This window comes from Helianthus annuus, chromosome 4 (genome assembly GCF_002127325.2).
Source record: "Helianthus annuus cultivar XRQ/B chromosome 4, HanXRQr2.0-SUNRISE, whole genome shotgun sequence".
NCBI lineage: Eukaryota > Viridiplantae > Streptophyta > Magnoliopsida > Asterales > Asteraceae > Helianthus > Helianthus annuus.
The window spans coordinates 19752802-19775085 of record NC_035436.2 but is presented as its reverse complement, the minus strand read 5'-3'; the positions used below and the strand labels follow the sequence as shown (position 1 = coordinate 19775085).

At 37.2% G+C, this 22284-nt stretch overlaps 1 protein-coding gene across 1 annotated transcript; it reads right to left on the bottom strand.

Moving 5' to 3' along the window:
• Positions 1-11077: 11077 nt before the first annotated feature.
• On the bottom strand, positions 11078-13281 carry LOC110935913 (protein DJ-1 homolog B). Its single transcript, XM_022178267.2, has 8 exons — positions 13161-13281; positions 12892-13092; positions 12528-12677; positions 12241-12423; positions 12049-12135; positions 11685-11885; positions 11533-11607; positions 11078-11404 (listed from the first exon to the last, which is right to left on the bottom strand). Exons 1-8 carry the CDS (start codon positions 13173-13175, stop codon positions 11225-11227), a joined length of 1092 nt encoding a protein of 363 aa, XP_022033959.1. The 5' UTR covers positions 13176-13281; the 3' UTR covers positions 11078-11224.
• Positions 13282-22284: the final 9003 nt, after the last annotated feature.

The window sequence follows — 22284 nt, the reverse complement described above, 5'->3', positions numbered from 1 at the left end:
CATAATTCCAGGAAGAGTTCCTGAAGAAGACCGATTAAGAGTGAAGAGCTGTCATGTTTGAAGACTCTCACTGAAGATTCCGTCAACATTCAAGGAGGAGTCTGTTGGTGCAGTTGTCTGTCGACTACATCTTAGTTCGAGTCTTAGGTTAGGGCTGTTTGTATCATGCACGGAAATCGAGAAATCATGATTTAGTAATAGTTTCGCTTTTATGACACTAGGTTAGCTTCGCTTATGTGACACTAGGATAGTTCCGCTTATGTGTCATTAGGTCCGCTTATATGGTAGGTTGGTAGTTTCGCTTATACGTACATGTCCGTATAAGCGAAACCATATGTCCTATATATAGGGGTCATTTGAAGCGAAACTAGGAGGTAGCAGTTGTGTTGTGTACGGCGAAGCCCTGCCGAATCGTCTCCAGAGCTTGTATACTGTTAGCAGATAAATAAAAGAGACGTTAAAATTGTGAAATCAAGCTAAACAAAGACTGAATCAATGAATTCCGCCTCAGATTCAGTCTGAGCACTCTTCTGATCGACTCGTCAGGTCGTCTAACGATCCTACATTGCGCAAATGCATCACCAAAAAATTCGGGAAAAATACGGACTTTAGATCATCATCTTTTTTTTAACTTTATTTTTTTATTTCCGTTTTTATTATGTTTTTTTTATTTCTAGTAGTATAATTTTTTTTTAAATTAATGAAGTACTTTTAGTTTTAAATTTAAAAAAAATAATTGTGTAATGATTGCATGGGCGTTATTGGGCATTTTTCCCACTATGGCATTTTTGCAATAACCCCCAATAATGCCCACATGCTGACTGGACTGCCACATGGCAGAAAACGCCCCAGGGTGGGGGCATTATTTGGCTAACGACTACACATGGTCTAACATCGAGTGGGATAGAAGGTGTGATTTCAATATCGTGATGTAATCCTTTAACTATTGGGTCTTAGCTTCTTGTTGACCCGCTTTCTAAATTTTATATAGAATTTTCACCATTCGAAAAAAAACTTAAAGTAAATGTCCGTAATTTGTTAAAAGGAAAAATAATATTTTTTGAACGGCCAAGATACAAGCATTTTATTGAGAAAAGGGGTTAGCAAGCTTTTAAAACCCCACAAGACATCAAAAGAAAAACAAACAAACAGAAACACGACCAAGTAAGAACACCAAAACAGCTATCTAAAATCAAGTGGACACCATAAACTCTAGTTCGCAGCCGTAATCTTCATCCTATGCTTGATCCATAAGCTGCTCATTGGTCGGAAACTAATACTATCTAAACAATGTTGGCTTGAACTTATTTAGTTAACGATCCTAATATATATATATATATATATATATATATATATATATATTGTAACACCCCAAAAATGGGTTTTGATAATTTAAACTCGGTTAATATAAAGGAAACGGGTAAAATACCGTTTGGGGTAAAAGCGAAACCGTAAATAAAAGTTGACTAGGAATAATTAATCGAGTGGTGACATGTATATAAGTAACAAGATAATGAGTGTAAGTCTCATTACTAATTGAAACGAAGTTTGAGGGACCAAAACAGTTAAAAAGGGAAACATGATTTATTAAATAAAGGAAAACACACACACACACTTGGTGTGTGCGTGAGACGATCAGGAAGAAGAAGAACAAGGGTTCAAACCCTTGTTCTTGATAAATCTTCAAATTGAAGGGTGGAATGAAGTCCAAATTCACAACCGAACATGAATTAACGATCACCTTCACAAGGGGATCATAAGGTATGTCTAAAAACTTAGATTTGATGATATCCATGAATTTATATGAAATTAAGCATGTAGAGGTGTTAGAAACACCAAATAGAACTCGTGTTATGAATAATTTCAAGTAATTGGGTGATTTAGAATAAAACCCATTGCATGAGTGTGAAGATGATGATCATGATGAACTTGAAGATGTTATAGTGTGATCTTGTGATGTATAGGGTGTTGTATGATAGGCTAAGATAGATAAACTTGACGTGGAATTTATGATTATGAGATTTTGCTTGAATGTAATGGTTCATAAGATGAAATAAGGAAGAACATGCTTAAAGCACTTGTACATTATGCTTAGAAAGTGATATGCGCACCAGGTGTTTGATGAAATGCTTAGGAGAAAATGATAAGTGAGATTGTATGCTAATAATGAATAAATGTATGTAGAATGTGATGATGATGTATTAGATAATAGATTTGTATAAGGAATGTGTTTTGAATGAATTACAAGTGGGAAATTAGTTTGATAAGATGATATGGCTAGAAACCTTCATTAAAAGATATGTATGCTCATGTATGCTAATCATGTTATGATGAATGTGATAGCATGTACGGATAGGAGTCATGTCAACATGGACACAAGCATGGAAGGGAAACGGGCCAAGGATAAACACGGAAGCTATGCTTGAACTCGGACGCACGAGGTAAGTGAATCCCTGACTTACACTTTAGATGTAAAATGTATTGTAGTATGATGATTATTGTGAATCGTGTGAGAAAGTATGAGACAATGGAAGTAATAAGGTTAGTTTACGGTAAATGAGTCGAAAGTAGTTAAGAAATAGTTTCTATTAAGTATAGGTAAGAAGGAATCTTACATGATGATAATATGCATAAAGATGAAATAAGAAGTTATACGCGTAGGTATGGGTTTAATTGTAAGTAAGTAATTGGGACTCATAGGAGAGTATGACTATGAACACGTAAATATGGAGAATTATGTGTATACAATTTACATGTATAGATGTGTGTGTTTAGGACTTGTAAGTAATATTGTATAGAATGTAAATTGTAAGTACATGTACGGATAGAAAGGGTATGCATGCATGAATTGGAATTTAGTTATATGCACAATTGTATGAGACTTGTTATGCGTATACATGGATATGTTCGTATGAATGAAATCTAATGATGCTAACCGTTTTCCTATTGAGAATGAAATGGGGATGCAGGTATACTTGTGATGGAAGTCGAAGGTAGACACCGAAATCCAATGCGGGTGGTTTGAATGGACTAAAATAAGCAAAAGCATGATATATTGACACCTAATTATGCATGTTTAAATTTTATGTATGATGACACCGGTTGCTAATGATGTGATTGTACGTGGTGTCTGCAGGTTGTACAGAACTATGAATTCTCATCATGAAGTGTAAGCGGTCGAAGATCGAGTCAAGTCACGGATTGTACGTGTGGGTGCGTGGTCACGTAAATTAATATAAGTATATCAGGTTGTATAAATTTATAGAAAGCATTAATGCATTAAAGATATGAGTTATAAATGAATAACTGAAGGGCATTGGGACGCTAGATTCCTAACTGAAATGGCGATAGTGAAGAAAAAATAGCACATCTTAGAAGAAGTTTGCTGTGAAGCTGATAACAGCGGATGCGAACATACACCACGAACGAATTCTGAATGAAGCTAATCAATATGCCAGAATCAACAAAAAGAAATAGATCTCAAGTCACTAGTGTTTTATTTTGTCTAGTGTTTGTTTTGGTGGTTAAACATTATCTAAAAAAACATTTAACAAAACTCCACCAAAACAAAGCATAATAAACCATACGTAGTATGGTCACCAAAACTAGCAAAATAAACCACAACGGATGATGTTAATTTCAGTTGCTGCGCATATTCATTTGTTATCGATCAGCACCTTTTGTACATACGGGGTTTGTAAAAAAAAATACATCGTTAAGCTGTATGATTATAACATGTTAATCTGCACTAAAGAGCACATGTTATGTATGTATAATGAGTTTTCCTTACGCATGTGTAATATTAACATTGTATGACTATATTTAAAGACGACTTATTTGGAGGCCTATTCGCAGGTTATTTGAGATCGTATTACGTACAATACATACGCGTATGTATAATGCATTTTCCTTACACATGTGTAATATTAACATTGAAAGCTACTAAACTGCTAGTGAATGGAACGGTTATATCATACTGAGGTACCAGTTGTAGACACATGTCTAGAGCCCAGAAACAACCAGGATAATTAACTCTAAGAGATGTTGAAAGAAAACAGATCATTTGCTATGTGCCAAATGTTATTAACAAAACCTATTAACATAGAAAACTACATGGTTGATAGAAAGTCCGTCAAAACAAGTCAACAAATGCATATAGTAATCGTAATATACGTATATGTATTTCATCAACATAACAATTTAATAATCAACAAATGCATGCAGCAATCCAAAACATTTTATTTGAATCATGTAATAACTTAAAATCAAAAGAACCAATTTTTTAATAGAACATCACACTCACACGCCATACAAATTACATTTTCATCCTTTCATTATATATACAACTTTAAGCTTGGTGTTTATCACGGATTTCGCCATTTATGCAAACTAACGCATAAATTTTAGGTAATTATTGCCTTTAAAAGTAGTTTAGCAAAGAGAATCATGCAAGTATCGCAAGGATAATTAAAGGCGATAGTTATACAAAGAGAATCCTGCAACTAGTTTCGTCAAACAACGAAAGTGAATACACATCCAATAAACGTATATAATATGATGTTTAAAGAAAACATTGACGCTAAACGGTTGTAGTATACACACGATCTTCTTTCGTCGGTTCGGGCACTGGAGGAATTGCAGAAATACTAGGATGATCGTTTGTGTCTGACATAATATTAATTTATGTAGGAAAAAATTCAAGAAACAATGATGGAAATAGAATGGACTGAATAAAAAGATCATGAAATCATCGATATGGAAGATGATGATGTAGTTCCTTGATGGAAATGGAATGGACGTGGGTTTTTTGGGTGAAAGATGAAAGATGAATCCAAATTTATGATCTGATGTTTAGATCGCAAGTATCTAGGGGTAGTTATGTATATCTGGTAATTGATCTTTATTAAATTTAAATAATAAATAATGTTTAATTGTCTAATGACAATCCTACCCTTTTAATTATTAAACTAAATCAAGGGCCAAGATGTGTTGGTTTTCTTCACAAATAGGGGTAAGGTTCACAAATGAACCTAACCCATATAGGTGTGTGTGTGTGTGTATATATATATATATATAGAGAGAGAGAGAGAGGAAGGTTAACGTACATTACAGTTTAACGTACATCACGTACGACAGATAATTATGTACGTTCATTTTAAAATCACGCACGTTATAACTCAAAAATCCAAAATCACGCATGTTGAAACACAAAAATCACGCATATTGAAAACATTAATTACGCATGTTATAGAACAAATCACGCACGTTGTTGTACGTGAAGCACGTTAAGCCGTAATGTACGATATACTTTTTCTATATATATATATATATATATATATATAGAATTGCGCTAAAATAAGAACCACCTCGAGTTGTAAGAACCGCGAGAACCCCACCATCCGGGTCGCCGTTTACCATGATTTTTTTTTACAACTAGATGTGTGTATTATAAACACAGCCGTAAAAAAAAAAATTTAAACGCCGCGGCCGAGGGGGTAGTTTTTTACACGACAAGTTTGGTTTAAAAAAAAGAAAAAAGAAAAAAAAAATTAAAAACACCAAACTTGTGGTGTAAAAAACTACCCCCTCGGCCGCGGCGTTTAAATTTTTTTTTTTACGGCTGTGTTTATAATACACACATCTAGTTGTAAAAAAAACTCATGGTAAACGGCGACCCGGATGATGTGGTTCTCGCGGTTCTTACAACTCGGCGTGGTTCTCATTCTAGCAGCCCCCTATATATATATATAGGATAAAGATCCGTTAGGAACCACCCTTTATTGCGAGAACCGCGAGAACCAGTGTGAACACATGGCATTTTTTGTAATTAAAGTGAAATTACATCTAACAGTTCTATATCTTCTCCTCAATCTGGTTCTATATTTCAAATCAGCTATGTATCCTCTCCTCGATCTGGTTCTTCAATCTGGTGATGTATTTCAAATCGGTAACTGCAACCACACCCATGACAACCGTCGCCGCTGCCGGCACATCTGCCGCCGATCACCATTAACACATCACTGCTGCAACCACCGAGACACCACCGCACCACCACTGTGACAACTACTTCAACAAATTTGGTTATGTATTTCAAATCGTTATCTGCTACCACTTCCATGACAACCGCCGCCGCCGACACATCCGCCGCCGATCAGTGCTAATACATCACCGCTGCCACCACCGAGACACCACCGCATCACCACCGAGACACCACCGCACCACCACCGTGACAACTCCTTCAACGACAACTCTGACGACGACAACTCATCAGGTAACATTCATACATCTGCTCATAGGTCACCACTTCGATAACTAATTCGGCTCATCCTTATACGATTACTCAGTCAAGTACATCATTTATCCAGTGACTACAACAAATTACATATTTTTTTATTACACCCACTCTGTTACCAGTTTCGCTGAACACTCAATTTCTGATAAACACTCAATTTCCGGTGACACTACTTCAACATCGACTACTACAACACCCACAAATCTGGACCAACAACAATTACAATTTATACAATACGAGACTAAAGGTAATATACATAAATAGTTTTTACATGTTTGATGACTCTATGTTCCTATATCAATGTTTATTTATCATTGTTCTTTGTTTGTTTTGCTAGTTTTTTACATGCTTGGTTACTCTATGTTACTGTATCATTTTTTGTTTAACATTTTCTTGATTACTCTATGTTCCTATATCATTGTTTAGTTAACATTGTTCGTTTTTTTTTGTTTATTTAATTGATCAATACAACGATCATGCACATGTGCATTATGTTGATAACACCCATACTCATCACCGATCATGCACATGTGCATTATGTTGATAACACACATACTCATCTTTCGTAAACTTTCAGTGCATTATGTTGAAAAATGCTCACATTGGTTAATGCACATGTGCATGATATCACGGCGGCACAAAACTATGTCCATCTGCTGTCAATCCCGTTGATAGTCACAGAACTATGTCTAAAACTGTTGAAAGTCGACATACCCTTCATGGGTTTGAAATTCAGACTCTTGACTCTATGTCTACAACACTTTGACTGGTACAGCACCTACAAATACAGATCATCAAGAGTTGCAATTCAGTTGATTTGTGACTAAAGGTATTATGTTGACTGTAAACGATGTTTATACTTTTGTAAATGATATTGTATTAAATGATGTGCACATGTGCATTATATTGACTGTAAATGATGTTGTATTAAATTATATGCACATGTGCATCATGTTGATTGTAAATGATATTGTATTAACTTATATGCACATGTGCATTATGTTGAAAATTATACCATGTCATTGATGTATGGATTCTGTTTATGTATGGATTCTGAACAGGTGCCTTATGGATGACTATCCAATTATGTACAAAATGGCATTAAACAAAGGGTATTGGGTGGCGGACAACTACAAAAAAAAATGGAAGAACAAGCCGACAACCGGGAAGGCATGGGTGGAGTTTATGCATCTTATGGCATGCTGAGAAACACCAGAGTGAAGACGGGTCAAGATGGGTGGGGTTGGCACTGATGTTGATGCTGAATTCCCTACTTTAAATAGAACGTTTAATCACTAGGAGGACATTGTGATGATGTACAACACTTATGATACAACAACTGGATTTTCCACACGCAACTACTTATATATTGATTATCACTTGTTTTTTTGTTTACATTCATTGTTTATACTTATTGTTTATCTACTTAACGGTGTAATATTCATTGTTTTATTCATGTCCATTTAACATAAATTACCAATATGTCCACTGTTTCAACACATGCACATGTGCATTACCCAACGCGTGCATTTTCAACATTGAAATCGTAGCATCTAAACCTGTCGATTCACTGTTTCTAATGTCATTAAGTTTTAAGTGCATGTACTCCATTTTCAATCCACCTATTATACATTGCAACGTATACATTATGCACATGTGCATTGCCAACATAATTTATGCCACACATTATATCACATCAATATGTGCCTGGGCATTTCCAACATATATTATACCAGACACCATACAACATTGTAAACTACATATCCTATACCAAACACCATCATGAATTACCACTATGCATCATAATATATAAATATGCACATGTGCATAGGCAACACAATCATTTATGCCACAATATTACACACTTGTGTGTTTCTAACATATACTATACCAACCACCATATAACATTTGAAAACGTTGTAAACTGAATATAATCATCTGGTAACACATCATATATCACCACTATGCATACTAATTCACCTTATGCACATGTGCGTTTCCAACATATACTATACCATATTACATCAAATTATGGAATTAACGATCACATAGTTGTCATCGTCCAATAAACAAATATAAATTATCGTTAAAAGAAAATAACTAACATGTAAACCATCATACAAAAAACAACCATAATTTTCAATATAACATCGTTCTATCCAACTTTCTTTCATTAATGTTTTCCACTGTCTTGTCGCCCTTATCATCCATCACATAAGATCCATCATATCGTGCATTCGTCTACTTGTCCTATTCCTTGTATTTCTTTATCCTGCCGTAACTGCATGTGACATCAAAGAACATCGTTCTACTAAGATTCGTTGTTGTTGGTAGTCTATCCAAAACAAGCCTCCAAACCGATAAATTTATTTTTAGCGGCACCCATCTGTTCCAAAAGAACCCGAAACCATCATTCGGAAACGAATTTTCTTCGATTATCTTCCTGATGTTACGAACTATAAATAACCCTGAGGATTCTGGAGACCACATCCATCTGTCTGGACCTACCTTAAAAGAGACCGCATTCGCTGCATATGTTAAGTCCGACAACTCAGCCAGTTCAGACGGGTTAAGTTGCAGCCTAGACCATTGGAGATGCAGCATTAGTTGGCCGATTTCTACCCCCATCCGCTCTTGTAAACACGCTGATTTGCGGCTTTCTAGCGCATATAAAAGTGCGTACCTGCTGCACAACGACTGGTCACCCAACCACACTTCCTTCCAGAATCTGAGCCCGCTTAAACAACGACATTAGATCCACCCCCAAACCTGCAAAATCGTTGGAAATATTGGCAATTTGTTTCCACGTACCAGGCGTGGACAATTTAACTGGAATGACCTTATTAACCTATTCTAGCAAATTATGCACATGTGCATAATTATACACATTTTCATCAATAACTGACCTTTTAAACTAATATGGCAAAATATGCATATGTGCATAAGCACTATGCACATATTCACTATGCACTTTTAACGAATCAACGACTTGAATCACTATACGCATAATCACTATACGCATTTTCATCAATATAACTGACCTTTTTAACGAATCAACGACTTGAATCACAATCATAGAAATCAAAATTAATTACTGATAACAACAGATACTTAAACTATAATATATATCTACCGGTAATAATCGAATCTTTACCGAGTGTTAGATGGCGTGATTGACGACTAATTGAGATCTGGCAGAGATAGACGATCAACGATTAATACTCAGACGAACACGATTTCTAGCGATTAATACTCAGACGAACACGATTTCTGATTGCTAGGTCATGTCGATCAATGGTAATCAATGATTTTGTAAACGGTTATTAAATTGTTTAATTTAATAACAATCGGTAACCGATGATGAATGATTTTGTTAAATTTGTGCCCTAAATTGTACGATGATATGGTGAGGTTGTTAATGGAAATCGAAGTGCAGAGATTGTAGAGAGTGTGCAAGTTTTAAATGTTCGGACGTGATTCTAAACAATTAAATATGAAATAGTATTTTGTTGAAGTCCGCTTTTTGTTGAATTATTTGAAGTCCGTGTTTTTTTTTTGAACATTCACTATTTAATTACAATAATACCCCATGTTCACATTGGTTCTCATGGTTCTCGCAATAAGAGTGGTTCTCGCATGAACCCTACCCTATATATATATATATATATATATATATATATATATATATATATATATATATATATATATATATATATATAGTTTTGGGCCCTATATTGGTTTGGGCCATGTGCACAGGCCGATTCTCCACTTGGCCTGATTGGTTATTGTAGTGTTATACTCAGATATTTTTAGGGTTTCTATAATAATCGGTTTGGGTATCTTGTTGTATCTTAATTCTGTTGATCAGAGTTGATATCCAAGTCGGTGACATATTATAATAAAACCAAGGTTGCTCGCCTCATTTCTATCTCTAGTATAATATAACTCATGTTTGTTTTGCCATTGTCGTTATATGTACCAAGATAAATCAGTTATGTAAAGCTTGTTTTTTTTTACATGTTATAGGATTATATAATTTATATTAAACAATCTCGTTTAATACACGAGTCTATAACCTAGTGTGTTTGTGTGCATACGTATACTATAAGGAAACAAAAATGTAATTTTACATGATTTTATGACTTTGTGATTCTCATGTGTAGACGGGCCGAAGCGAAGTTCTAGTGCCCCGGTCCAAGTACCAAGTAATTGGGTGTTGGCTAGATGTTTATACCAAGTCGACAAAGTAGAAAACGGCGAGGGATAATCGTTGATCGTGTCGTATGGGGTAGTCAAAGAAGTTATTGGCTTGGAATAGCCAACCCAAAGGATTAGACCTGTCAAATGTCGGGAGGGCGGGGATTATTAGGGCGCTGAGGTGGTGGCGTTTGCTGTTGTGGTGGAGTTTGGGGTGGTGGTGTTTGTTGTTGTGGTGGAGTTTGGGTTGGTGGTGTGTGGACAGAACTAAAGACAAGATGGAGAAGAGTCGCGATCTTTAGAGAGGGCGGTAAGCATCTTATTGCTTATTTCAAGTTGTTGCTTCATAGATTCTTGCAAGGACTGAAATTTCCTGTGTTATTAGTCGGAACGCCTGTCGCAACGCGCGGGCATCCTCACTATTACTTATAATGCATCTTAGACGGACATAAGTGCCTCAAACTGGCCCAACAGTGAATTAACCCAATTTTTGATGAATTATTAAAAACATTTTTGATAATTACTAAAAGAATAAAAAACTTAAGTTAATTTCTTTTGGTTTTCTTTCCAAATTTAGTGATACCATCAATGGTAACTCAATGTAGTAGAAACCTTTCATGTAGATACAAAGTTAAGGAAAATGAGAAGAAAAACCAACTTTCGTGTTAAACATGCAAGCAGCAACTAAGACTAGACTAGACATACTATACTCTAAGCAAGATCGGAAGCTGATGTTCAATGAAAATTCTCTACTAGCATTAGCTTAGCAATCTCTAATGCTTTCTCTCGACCCAACAATAGATCTACTATGGTCAATGAAAATAGCAAGGTTGTCCCGAGACCTCTGCTGATGATAACTTTACCAGCAACCATCACGCTGCTTGGAGTTTCGCATAGTCCTGTGAAAGGGCTCACCTAAGTAGACACATAGATAAACCATTCATCAATCCATACCCCTAAGTACATACATACATAATAGCAACAGGCATCAGGCAAGTAATTTGTTGGGTTGACCAGAAAACTTGTCATAAATAAATAAATACCTTTAGTAGTTCATGGGGAAGTGCTTCATCATCAGAGTCTTCAACTGCTCGGGCCCTAGCAAATCCAAGGACCCCCTATAAGTAGGTCCAAAAGACGTTACTCAAAACACCGTTGCTAACAGGTTATAAACTAAGAATAGACACAAACTTACAAGCCACATGATTAGGTCATATGATTGTTCAACAGCGTCACTATGGAGCATGTCTGCAACTAATCTTACTTTACGAGAAGCCATAACTTCACGTTTATCAGCAGCTGATGCCACCACAACTTCGGCTTTTGCACGTCGTAGAACATCAATTATCATAACAGCTTCCATCTCCTCCAACCCATCCACAATAGATAATAGAACCTAGAAACATCAAGATGTGGCATATGAGATTCTCTATGACAAATGATGATGCGAAACATAATTTTCAAAGAGTATCATCATGGCAAAAAAGTAGGCTGGTCACCCAAAACAAAAGCAGACCACAGACTGTGTTACCTTTAATTACAGAAGAGTGCAATCTCACCTTGGGTCGTCGAGTGCCGCATGTCCTTTGAAATAAGTTTTGCGGCCATGTATGAAAGAACGTGTTATTGGGCTCGAAAGGCATCAACTGATCACAATAATACAACAAACACCTAAACGTAAATTATACAGATCCGATGATCAATCGACACTAGGTAACAAATAAAGGGTATAATAAGATAGTAAAGCAAACCCGTAGTCCAGAAAGTTCATCAGCTTTCTCTGTCCCAAACAGCTGCTCAACGAGTGCAAGAGCGTATTCCATGGTGGTTCCCAGGCCTTGACTAGTAACAGCTTTTCCATCCAGCTGGAGTCGTGAATCAACCGCAATCGCATAAGAAGATAGCGTCCCCATGGAAGATGGAGCGCAAGTTGCCTACAAAGAAAGAAAGAAAAATGTAGTATATAGGTAGTGGTTTTCATTTCAAGTAGAATTAAGAAAAAGATATTTGGAGGTGAGCTTAATAATAATAATAATACTTTTAAGTTCCACAAGAAACCCCACTTCCCAAGTAAAAAAGCAGGAGCTTCACTTAGTGCACCATATATTCGACCTTCTTCAACATGGTCGCGCAGCATACGCCACAGGGTCATATTAGTTCTAAGATTAACTGTACCTAGCATTCCTCCCTGTACGTACGTAGGGAAATTAAACAGAATAACAAACAAATATGATCAGCATATCGAGGAGACTAGGGGGAAAATGAATGTTTTCTTTTAGGTTGAGCAAAAATGAGAAACCCTAGACTAGACTTTTGTGTTTTCAACTGCAAAACACACAGATTTTTAATTAGCTAGTAAGCAAGAAAGAAAGAAAGAAAGAAAGAAGAGCATGCATTCATACAGGGATAGAAATAAGATCGAAAACGGTGTCAACACAGGCAGAAATAAGAGCATCAGCGACGATTGTAACACCGCGGGCAGCATCGACGCAAAGCTGGCTTGTAACGGAAGCGACGGTAACATCAGCGCCAGCCCTACGGAGCACGTCAATAACAATCACAGCCTCCATCGGCTCCGTTCCAACAGCAACTGGAACAAGCACCTGAAATTCAATTCGTCAAATAACAAATTCGAAATCAAAATTCTTCATCTAACAATGCTTTACCCTACCTTTTTGAGCACCATTACTTTACTGAAGAAAATCAAAATATGTTGTCGCGATGATCGACGTGTGGACTGCAGAGGAACGAGGGTCCGGGTAGTTTTTTTTGTCAAACCTTAACTCTACAATAATACCACCACCGCCTTTGAAATTTAAAGGATATATATATAGAGACCAGTAGGGTAGGGTACCCGTGTGATGCAGTGGTGGTAACATTTTGTATTGCGGTGCTCGTTTCTGTTAGTTTTCTTATTCATATTCATATAATATTTATGATCAAATTATTGTGGTGGATATATGTCATAAGTGTTACACATATGTAAAGTCTTGTTTTTTATAAAAATTAATAATCAAAAGATAAAAAATAAAAGATAAGTTGTTATAATTGTAAAGTATGTTTATTTTATTGGTTAAATTATAAAGTATAATTTTATTATTTAAAGTTCATAACTTTTTTAAATATCCACATAGTACTTATCCAATAAACTTTAAGTTTGAAATCTTTTATTTTTATAAAAATAATAAATAATAGTATTTGACTTGTAAGTAGGTTTTAGAATTTTAACTTAAATTGTTAATTTTCGTTTTTTACAGATATAAAAAATTTATATTTTTATAAAATTTCAAGAATTGCTTTTATAAAAAAGAATAGGATGTTAAGAGTTTATATCTTTATTAAATTTATATCATATTGAGTTCAAATTTTTAGTTCCTAACTAATCTTATCTATATAAGTCTACTTTTAACTTATAATCCCTAAAAATATGCAACGCAATCTACTATGTATCTAGTAAAGTTGGTAAATAATTCTTTTGAAACTGACTAATATTATCTTGTAAAGTAAGTTGTTATAGTTGTAAAAAGTAAGTTTATTTTGTTGGTTAAATAATAAAGTTTATAATTTTATTCTTTAAAGTTCATAGATTTTTTTTTAAATATGCACATGGTACTTATCCAAAAGTTTAAATTTTTGTATTTATAAAAATAAAAAATAGTAGTTGACTCGTAAGTACGTTTTACACCTTTAACTTTAATCGTTAAATTTCATTTTTATATATAAAAAATTTATATTTTTATAAAATTTTAAAAACAGTCTTTATAAAAAATAGGATGTTAAAAGTTTATATCTTTATTAACTTCATATCATAGTAAGCTCAGTTTTTAAGTTTAGCTTTAAAGTTTATTATTTTGTTATTTTTTAATTAAGAAATATAAATTATTAGATTAATATCCAAGAATAACTGTAATATTTTATAATTTCAGCTTGATTATATCTAACTGCAATATCTATTTATTGCAACTTTATGATATTAACTTATATAAGTTCAGTTGACTTGTAAATTTAGGATACTAACTTTATTTTGAACTTTGTTAATATGGTCAATAACTTTATTATATTAATACCAAAAATAAAGTTCAAATATAAAATAAACTTTATTCATACGTCTAGATCAAACATAACAACTGAAAATGAAAAAAAAAACAGATTTCATATTAGACTGCATGAAATCTGTTCGACTTCTGAATTGATGCTCAAGGTATTTTTAATCGTGTTTTCTGGTTTGTGCTTGAATCGGCAATATCTTCTAATTCCTCTTCTTTGTCATTGTTCTCATAATCGTCTAAATTAACAACCTCACTCCATTTCCATTTAGAGAGTCTCTTGGATCTATCCTTTGAGTCTCAAACTTCCAATCCTTAAAAAGGATAAATATTGAATACAGAAGTTAAAAAACGATTAAATAAACCTTAAAATTACATATTCACTAAATTCACGTTGAAGATCAGATTTGTATGGACTAAACTTTGCACCATAAGAAATAATATCAATACTTTTATCACCATCATCCTGCAATAAAACACACATATAATAACATAACGAGCATATTAATATGAAAGATATATGCAAAAATAATACTTAAAAACCAACAAAATTAATACCTTAGAAACTTGTTCGACGACTGAGTTGTTTAGATTGGCATGTTCATCATACAACTGAATCTAAAAAATCATATAAGTTAACATTTACATAAAAGTAAATAAGAGAAACCAATAATTCACTGCTGCGATATAATATAACTGACCTTAGAATTTTCATTCTCGAATGCTTGGTTTTTCGCAACAATTGAATTCAGAACTAGATCCATTTTTAAACTTTGTTTAGCAATAGATATTGTGGTGTCCTGCTATGTATTTATAGTCGTAACTATAGAAGTGTATTAAGATTTAATTTTAGATTTGTCAACCCTTTATTTAGGAAGTTTGTTGTGGTTAGTTTTAAGTTTTTATAAGATATATCTAAGTATAGATATTAGACAGTTTTAATAAAATAAAATGTGACACATAATATCTTCATTTTATGGTACGGTACTTTTAGTTCTTTTTGTTTTTGTTTGCATAGATGGAGCCCATCTTTGTAGATTAGTTAGTAGTTATGTAGGAATAGTAATGTGTATTTTGTAGGTTAAGTTAACTTTGAAGTAGGATCACATTTGCAGTAGCTAAACAATCATCGTTTTGTATGTTAACTTAACATTAGCAAGTTAGACAATGATGTTTGTATGTTGATGAAAATGATGTTTAATCCATCATTTTGTATGTTGATGAAAATGTTGTTTAATCTAGAAGTTTGATGTCTGATGTTTGAGGTTTGATGTTTGATGTTTAATGTTTAATGTTTAAGGTTTGAAATGTGGAGCAACTAATGTGTTCTTTTGTATTGTTATACAAGCGTTTACAGTTGATGATCATACAGTTACATGATCATATACAAGTGTTTACTGTAACCCCCTAGTGTTTCGAAAGTCAAAGTCAAAGTCAAGATTGAAGTCAAAGGAAGAAAAGATTGCTAATTGCAATCTGTCTCTCCTTGATCAATTCCTGTTTTGACTTCTTTGACTATAGTTAGTCTATTTTATGATTTGCGTTAGTTGTATTATGTGGAGTAATTGAGTATAATCACAGTAATCGAAGTATGTTTACCGCTATGAATCGCTTTACGACCGTGAATAATAGGAAGTAACAATACGATAAAGTCAATTAAACGCTAATCAAACTAATTTAAACAACATCGTGCTCGCAACTCGAATTACGCATTTTGATGATTATTATATGTGTGTGTGTGACTTATGTGTTACTTGTGCATGCTTATTTATGTTATGTGTGGTAATCCATCGAAACGCAATCGAACTCAATCGCAATCGAATCGCAATCGCAAACCGAATACGAAATAAGGATGATTGTATGTTAATATAGTATGATAATTAGTGGAGAAGAGATAGTGCGAGATATGAGTAGTTGGGATTAAAAGTAATTTGACTAGGAACCTCTATCGCATCGCAACACTCGCAATCACAATCGAAATACCAAAAATCGACGCAGCGCGTACTCGAATCGGATGCCAGCCGGCCGGATTGCCATCCGGTCGATGTGCCATCCGACCGACCAGTCATCCGAGTGTGGTGTCATCCGATCGACCCACCCTTTCCACTTTTGGAATCCTATAAATACCCATGTCACTTTCATTCTTTCCACTTTAGGCAAGTGACGTCCAACCAGCTCGTGTTCCCCACCTTTTTGCTCGATTTCTCTCAATTCCGGTAAGATCTCGTCCACTTTAGGCAAGTGATCTACACGCACTCCTACACCTTTCTATCTTTCAAATCTTAACCTTTAACCGTGAAATCACCCGATTTGAGGTGTTCTAGGATGACGTCATCATAATGTTCTTGAAGAACTTCATGTTTTGGCTTCAATCCTTCAAGAACAACTCGAATCTAACCGATTTCCACATATATAAACAAAGATCTTTCATAGATCTTAAACATATTCACGGTGAAAGGGATTGAAAGAAGGTTTTCCAACTTTCTTTCAACACTTTTACACTCAACGCATTCAAACTGATAGAATCGGATCTCGTTCTAACCTCTACTCGTTCTTAGTGATGTCTTGGCTCAAGATCTGGATCCTATCCACGAGGCCACCAATTTCGGGATAACCAAGAACGACCGACTTGAACCGGTTAACTGATTGAACATTGGGTGATTCCTGTTCGGTCAGGTTACTAGGATCGAGACGGGGTTCTGTTGGTTGACACGTTGTCAAAGTGTCTCGATAAAACTATAAACACTCAAAACGACCAATTCAAAGACGAACGGAATGACCAGCACGGAGTGCTATCCGACCGGACAGCCATCCGAGCGACTGGCCGTCCGAACGACTGACACCTTGGGTCCCACACTTAATCAACCTTATTTAAAGTTGAGTATTAAACGAATTGCTCTCCGATCGGACTACCATCCGACCGGATTACTCTTCGGATCATGAGATACTTGACTTCAACACTTAATCGATTTTCAAACATGTTCAATGCGCTAAGGATGCCACCCGACCGGACTGCTGTCTGATCGAGTAACAACCTGTTGTGAACTTGTTCTCACTGAAGTGTCAACCTATCAGATTGCCGTCCGATCGGACTACCGCCCGATCGACCGACCTGAAAGGAAGAGATACTTAAATGTTTTCAAATGCTACAACAAAAACTTCAAAAGTCAAACCATCATACACAAACACATCCTTCTCATAGAAAGAAACAATCCACTCGAATAGTCATCCGACCGAACTACCGTCCGACCGGATAACCGTCCGAACGGATTATCATCCGCACGACTGGTCGTCCGATCAGACTACCATCCGACCGAACTGCCATTCGACCCATCAACACTTGCTTTCGTTTTACGAGTCACTTATCGTTATGCTATCGTTCTAATCAGGCTAACCTTACTCTCAAACGCTCCCTTCAATCCATCAACCGTCGTGAGTATACTCGGTCCCTTTTTGCTTTAAGCACTTTTGGGTGTTACATACGTTACTTATACGAAAACACATCAAACACACTATGCAATACTTTTAACGCTAACTGTTACTGCATGTATTACATGACTTAATGAATGCTTGTTTGTTATGTTTACACATGGAATGTTGTCTACCTGCCTTAGCAACGATAGTACTATAGTTTGGACTCAGCACCCGTTCACACGGGGGTTGTTAAGGACAATTATTTGCATGGATTACGGTGGTGATCATGTATTACGAACTGCTTTGGGCAGTCAACCCGCAGTCATTGGTATCGATAGGTCCATGTCGATAATTAACATGCTTCGTTTGCCTTTGTGTACGTGATGGTTATGCGTAAACTATTTCGAACTCTATATGCTATTATCAAACTTGTATGCTCGCCTTTACACTATGTGTATTGACTTTATTTTAACGTATGTAACATGTATTTAGGATGCTTATCTGCTAGGAAAGCGAGGCTATAATAAGTTTCTAGAGGCCAACAAATAGTTGTCTGTACAAATGTAATCAAGAGTCTCTAGAAGCAGATAAACAATTGGGCTATTTAAAAAAATCTGAGTTGTCGGAATAGAACTATTTGCCTGGATTTTGCCTTTAATAATTTGTTTACCTTTTGAGACATGGTATGGGACATGTTACTTTAAATTGATTGGTAATGATAATTGTTATGAAAACTTCTGGACAATTTGTTTCGCTCAGTGCCATACCCCGATGTTTCCGCCATCGGTTGGGGTGTGACAGATTGGTATCAGGGCCATAGCTATAGGGAATTAGGCAAGACTCGACCTAGTCCGGGTCAAAGTCTTAGAGACCTAGTCTATAGTTAGGACCCAATAGACCGACTCGTGCATGTCCAGTAGGGATTATGTATAAGCATACTGCTATTCTTCGCCATTCTCGCCTACACTACACTATCACTGCACTCGAATTTTCAAATAAAGACAAGCGAATAGGTCGAGATTAGGTGTGAAAACCGCAAACTCTCGACTAAAATTTGCTTGATCAACCCGCATTTTACTTAACAACGGGGATAATTATACCAAATCAGGAGTGAAATCCATAGTTTGATGAATAATCTCCTCTATATTATTAAAAATAGGAATGAAGTTGTTAAGCCAGGGGTGAAACCCTAACCTTGACGACCTGTTCCGACTTTTGCTTGGTTTTACAAAACTCTCACCAAAGTCTCGACGGACTCCAACGACCTGAACTCACGGTATGACTAGAGGAATGTGCGCCGGATGCCCAAGAATCGAGGCAGAGGCCCAATCCTGAAAGTCAAAATGTGCACGACAAGTCCTTGAGAATAGTCGAATCGCTTTGGATAGTCAATGTCTAATAGCCGCAGACAGTCTACTTCTCGATTTTTATGTGTTCCGATTCTGAGCCCGCAACTGCTGACTCTGATGATTTGTTGATTTTGTGTGTTTTATGTGTATTTACCCGTTTATGTGTTTAAATTTTGGAAACTTATTCGATTTTTGCTCTCCCTACGATCGATACGCACAACTCGCCATGCGTTTCTATCTCAAAACGATAATAAATCGTTACTACCATAAGGAAACGCTATACGCTATGATGCTCGCTATACTATACGCTTATGCTATACTAAACGCTGCGCTAAACACGATCGCTATATTCGAACAATCGCATGCTTGAATGATAGGTTTCTGTATTCTGACTGCGTCTAGTGACTAAGTGCGTATGTGCTTTTGTGCTTCTGTGCCTTTGTGCCCTACGTGCTTATGTGCTTATGTGTTTATGTGCCCACGTGACCCTATGTGAATTTGTGATTACGTATTTACATGTTTGAACGTGTTCCTGAGCTTTAGTAAGTACTAGACGTGTGAGGTGAGATTCGGTTATGATGTGTCTGAGACCTACGACAATGTCTATTGCAGACAATGTCAACTGGACCGTCATCAGGATCCCGTCACCCACTTTCTCACCAAGAAAAGAGAGACAGACGTCTTGCTACTATCATCGCTAAGCAAGTAGCAAAAGCTGTGAGTGATGTCTACGAAAACGTCAGCAAATCATCTGAGGAGTCGAGAACCGAAGCTCCTAAAGCTACTCCCAAAGCTGCCTTCAGTTTCAAGCAGTTCAAGGCTTATGGGCCAAAGGAATTCACTGGCGAGGAAGGCCCTACAGCGTTGTTCCAATGGTTTGATTCCATTGAGGTAACTCTACGACAGAGCGGTTGCCCTGACGATCTCCGCACTCTAAATGCTACTGGCGTCTTCCAGTCCCGCGCACTAGACTGGTGGACGGCCGAGAGAAACAAACGAGGGAAGGATGCAGCCTACGGTCTGTCGTGGGACGAGCTCAAGGAGGTCATGCTGGAAGAATTCTGCCCTCCTCATGAACGCCAGAAGTTAGAGGATGAATTCTGGCACATAAAGCAGAAGGATGGCGAGAACGCTGCTCTAACTGCTCAATTCAAGCAGCTCAGTATCATTTGCCCTGATCAAGTGAAGTCTTCTGACATGGCAATCAAGAAATCTATCCGAGCCCTGCCTGACTGTGTTGCAGATTTCGTGCAAGTGGCTAAGACTAAGACGATCGAAGAGACCTACTTACTGGCCGCTGAAATCAACGACAAGCGGGTCAAGGCCGGTGTCTGGGATAAAACTTCGAAGCACCTGCATCAAGCTACCACCGCCGCTCCAACTGCCGAAACCGCCGCCGCTTAACCGTCAAAGTCCTCACGCTAAAAGAAGAAGAACAACAACTGCAGCTCCAGCAACAGGAACCTTTCTGCCACTACCACTGCTGCTCCTCTCCAGGCCGTATCGGCCCAGCAGCAGCACCATCACCGTCCAGCTCCAACTACTTATGCACCACCAGCAAAGCGTGCATACACAGGTCTCCACCCGGTTTGCCCAACATGCTCATATCATCAACCGGTGGGTCTTGCCTGTCATTTCTGCGCTCACTGCAACATGTACGACCACTTCACTATCAACTGCCGTACTGGTCCCCGCAACACCCCAGCTCAAGCCACTGCTCATCAAGCTCTGCTCCCGGCTCCGCAAGGCCAACAAGTAGCTCAGGCACCCGTGGTCAACGCCCGAGTTTGCTTCGCATGTGGTGATCCCAACCACTTTGCGAACATGTGCCCCAACAGGGTCGTGAAGTAGGAGCCCCAGCAACACCAGCAGCATCCTCACCAACAGCAACAACCTCAGCAGTAGCAACAAGCCGCACACGCCAGAACTTTCAACATCAACGTGCGCCAAGCCCAGGCCGACAACAACGTGGTCAATGGTACATCCCTTGTGAATGGTATTTTTGCATCATGTTTGTTTGATACTGGAGCCGATAATTTCTTTGTGTCATTCGAATTCGAGAAGCTCCTTAGTCGTAAGCGCTCCTATCTCCCCTCGACATTCGATGTTGAAGTCGCCACTGGAAGAACTGTCGCCGTTAATTCTGTTCTTCGTGATTGTACTCTTGAGCTCAACAATCACATCTTCCCGATCGACCTTATCCCGATGTAACTCGGAAGTTTCGACGTCATAGTAGGCATGGACTTTTTTCGTGAAAACCATGCTGAAGTTGTATGCTTCGATAAGATGATTCGATTCTCGCTCGCGAATGGTAATTTATTATGTGTTTATGGTGAAACTGCTTCGAAAGGTCTCAAACTCATGTCATGCATCCAAGCCAGCAGGTATCTCCGCAAGGAATACAGAGCTTTCTTGGCTAACATTGTAGTAGCGGAGAAGGAAAAGAAAAGGAAGATAGAAGTAAAAGATGTTTCTGTTGTCCGTGAATTTCCTCAGGTGTTCCCTGATGATCTTCCCGGACTTCCGCCAAGTCGTGATATCGACTTTCGAATCGACCTCATTCCCGGAGCCAACCCTGTTGCCAAAGCCCCTTACCGACTCGCACCGTCCGAAATGCGTGAACTCTCGAACCAACTCCAAGAATTACTTGAGAAAGGCTTCATTCGCCCGAGCACCTCTCCTTGGGGCGCACCAGCCCTTTTCGTCAAGAAGAAGGATGGATCGTTCAGGATGTGCATCGACTACCGGGAATTGAATAAGCTTACCATCAAGAACCGCTATCCCCTGCCTCGCATTGACGATTTATTCGATCAGCTACAAGGTGCTATGTGTTTCTCGAAGATCGATCTCCGTTCAGGCTATCACCAGCTACGCTTCAAGAGGAGGATATACCCAAAACCGCCTTTCGCACTCGCTACGGCCACTATGACTTCGTTGTTATGCCTTTTGGTTTAACCAACGCACCCGCGGTTTTTATGGATCTGAT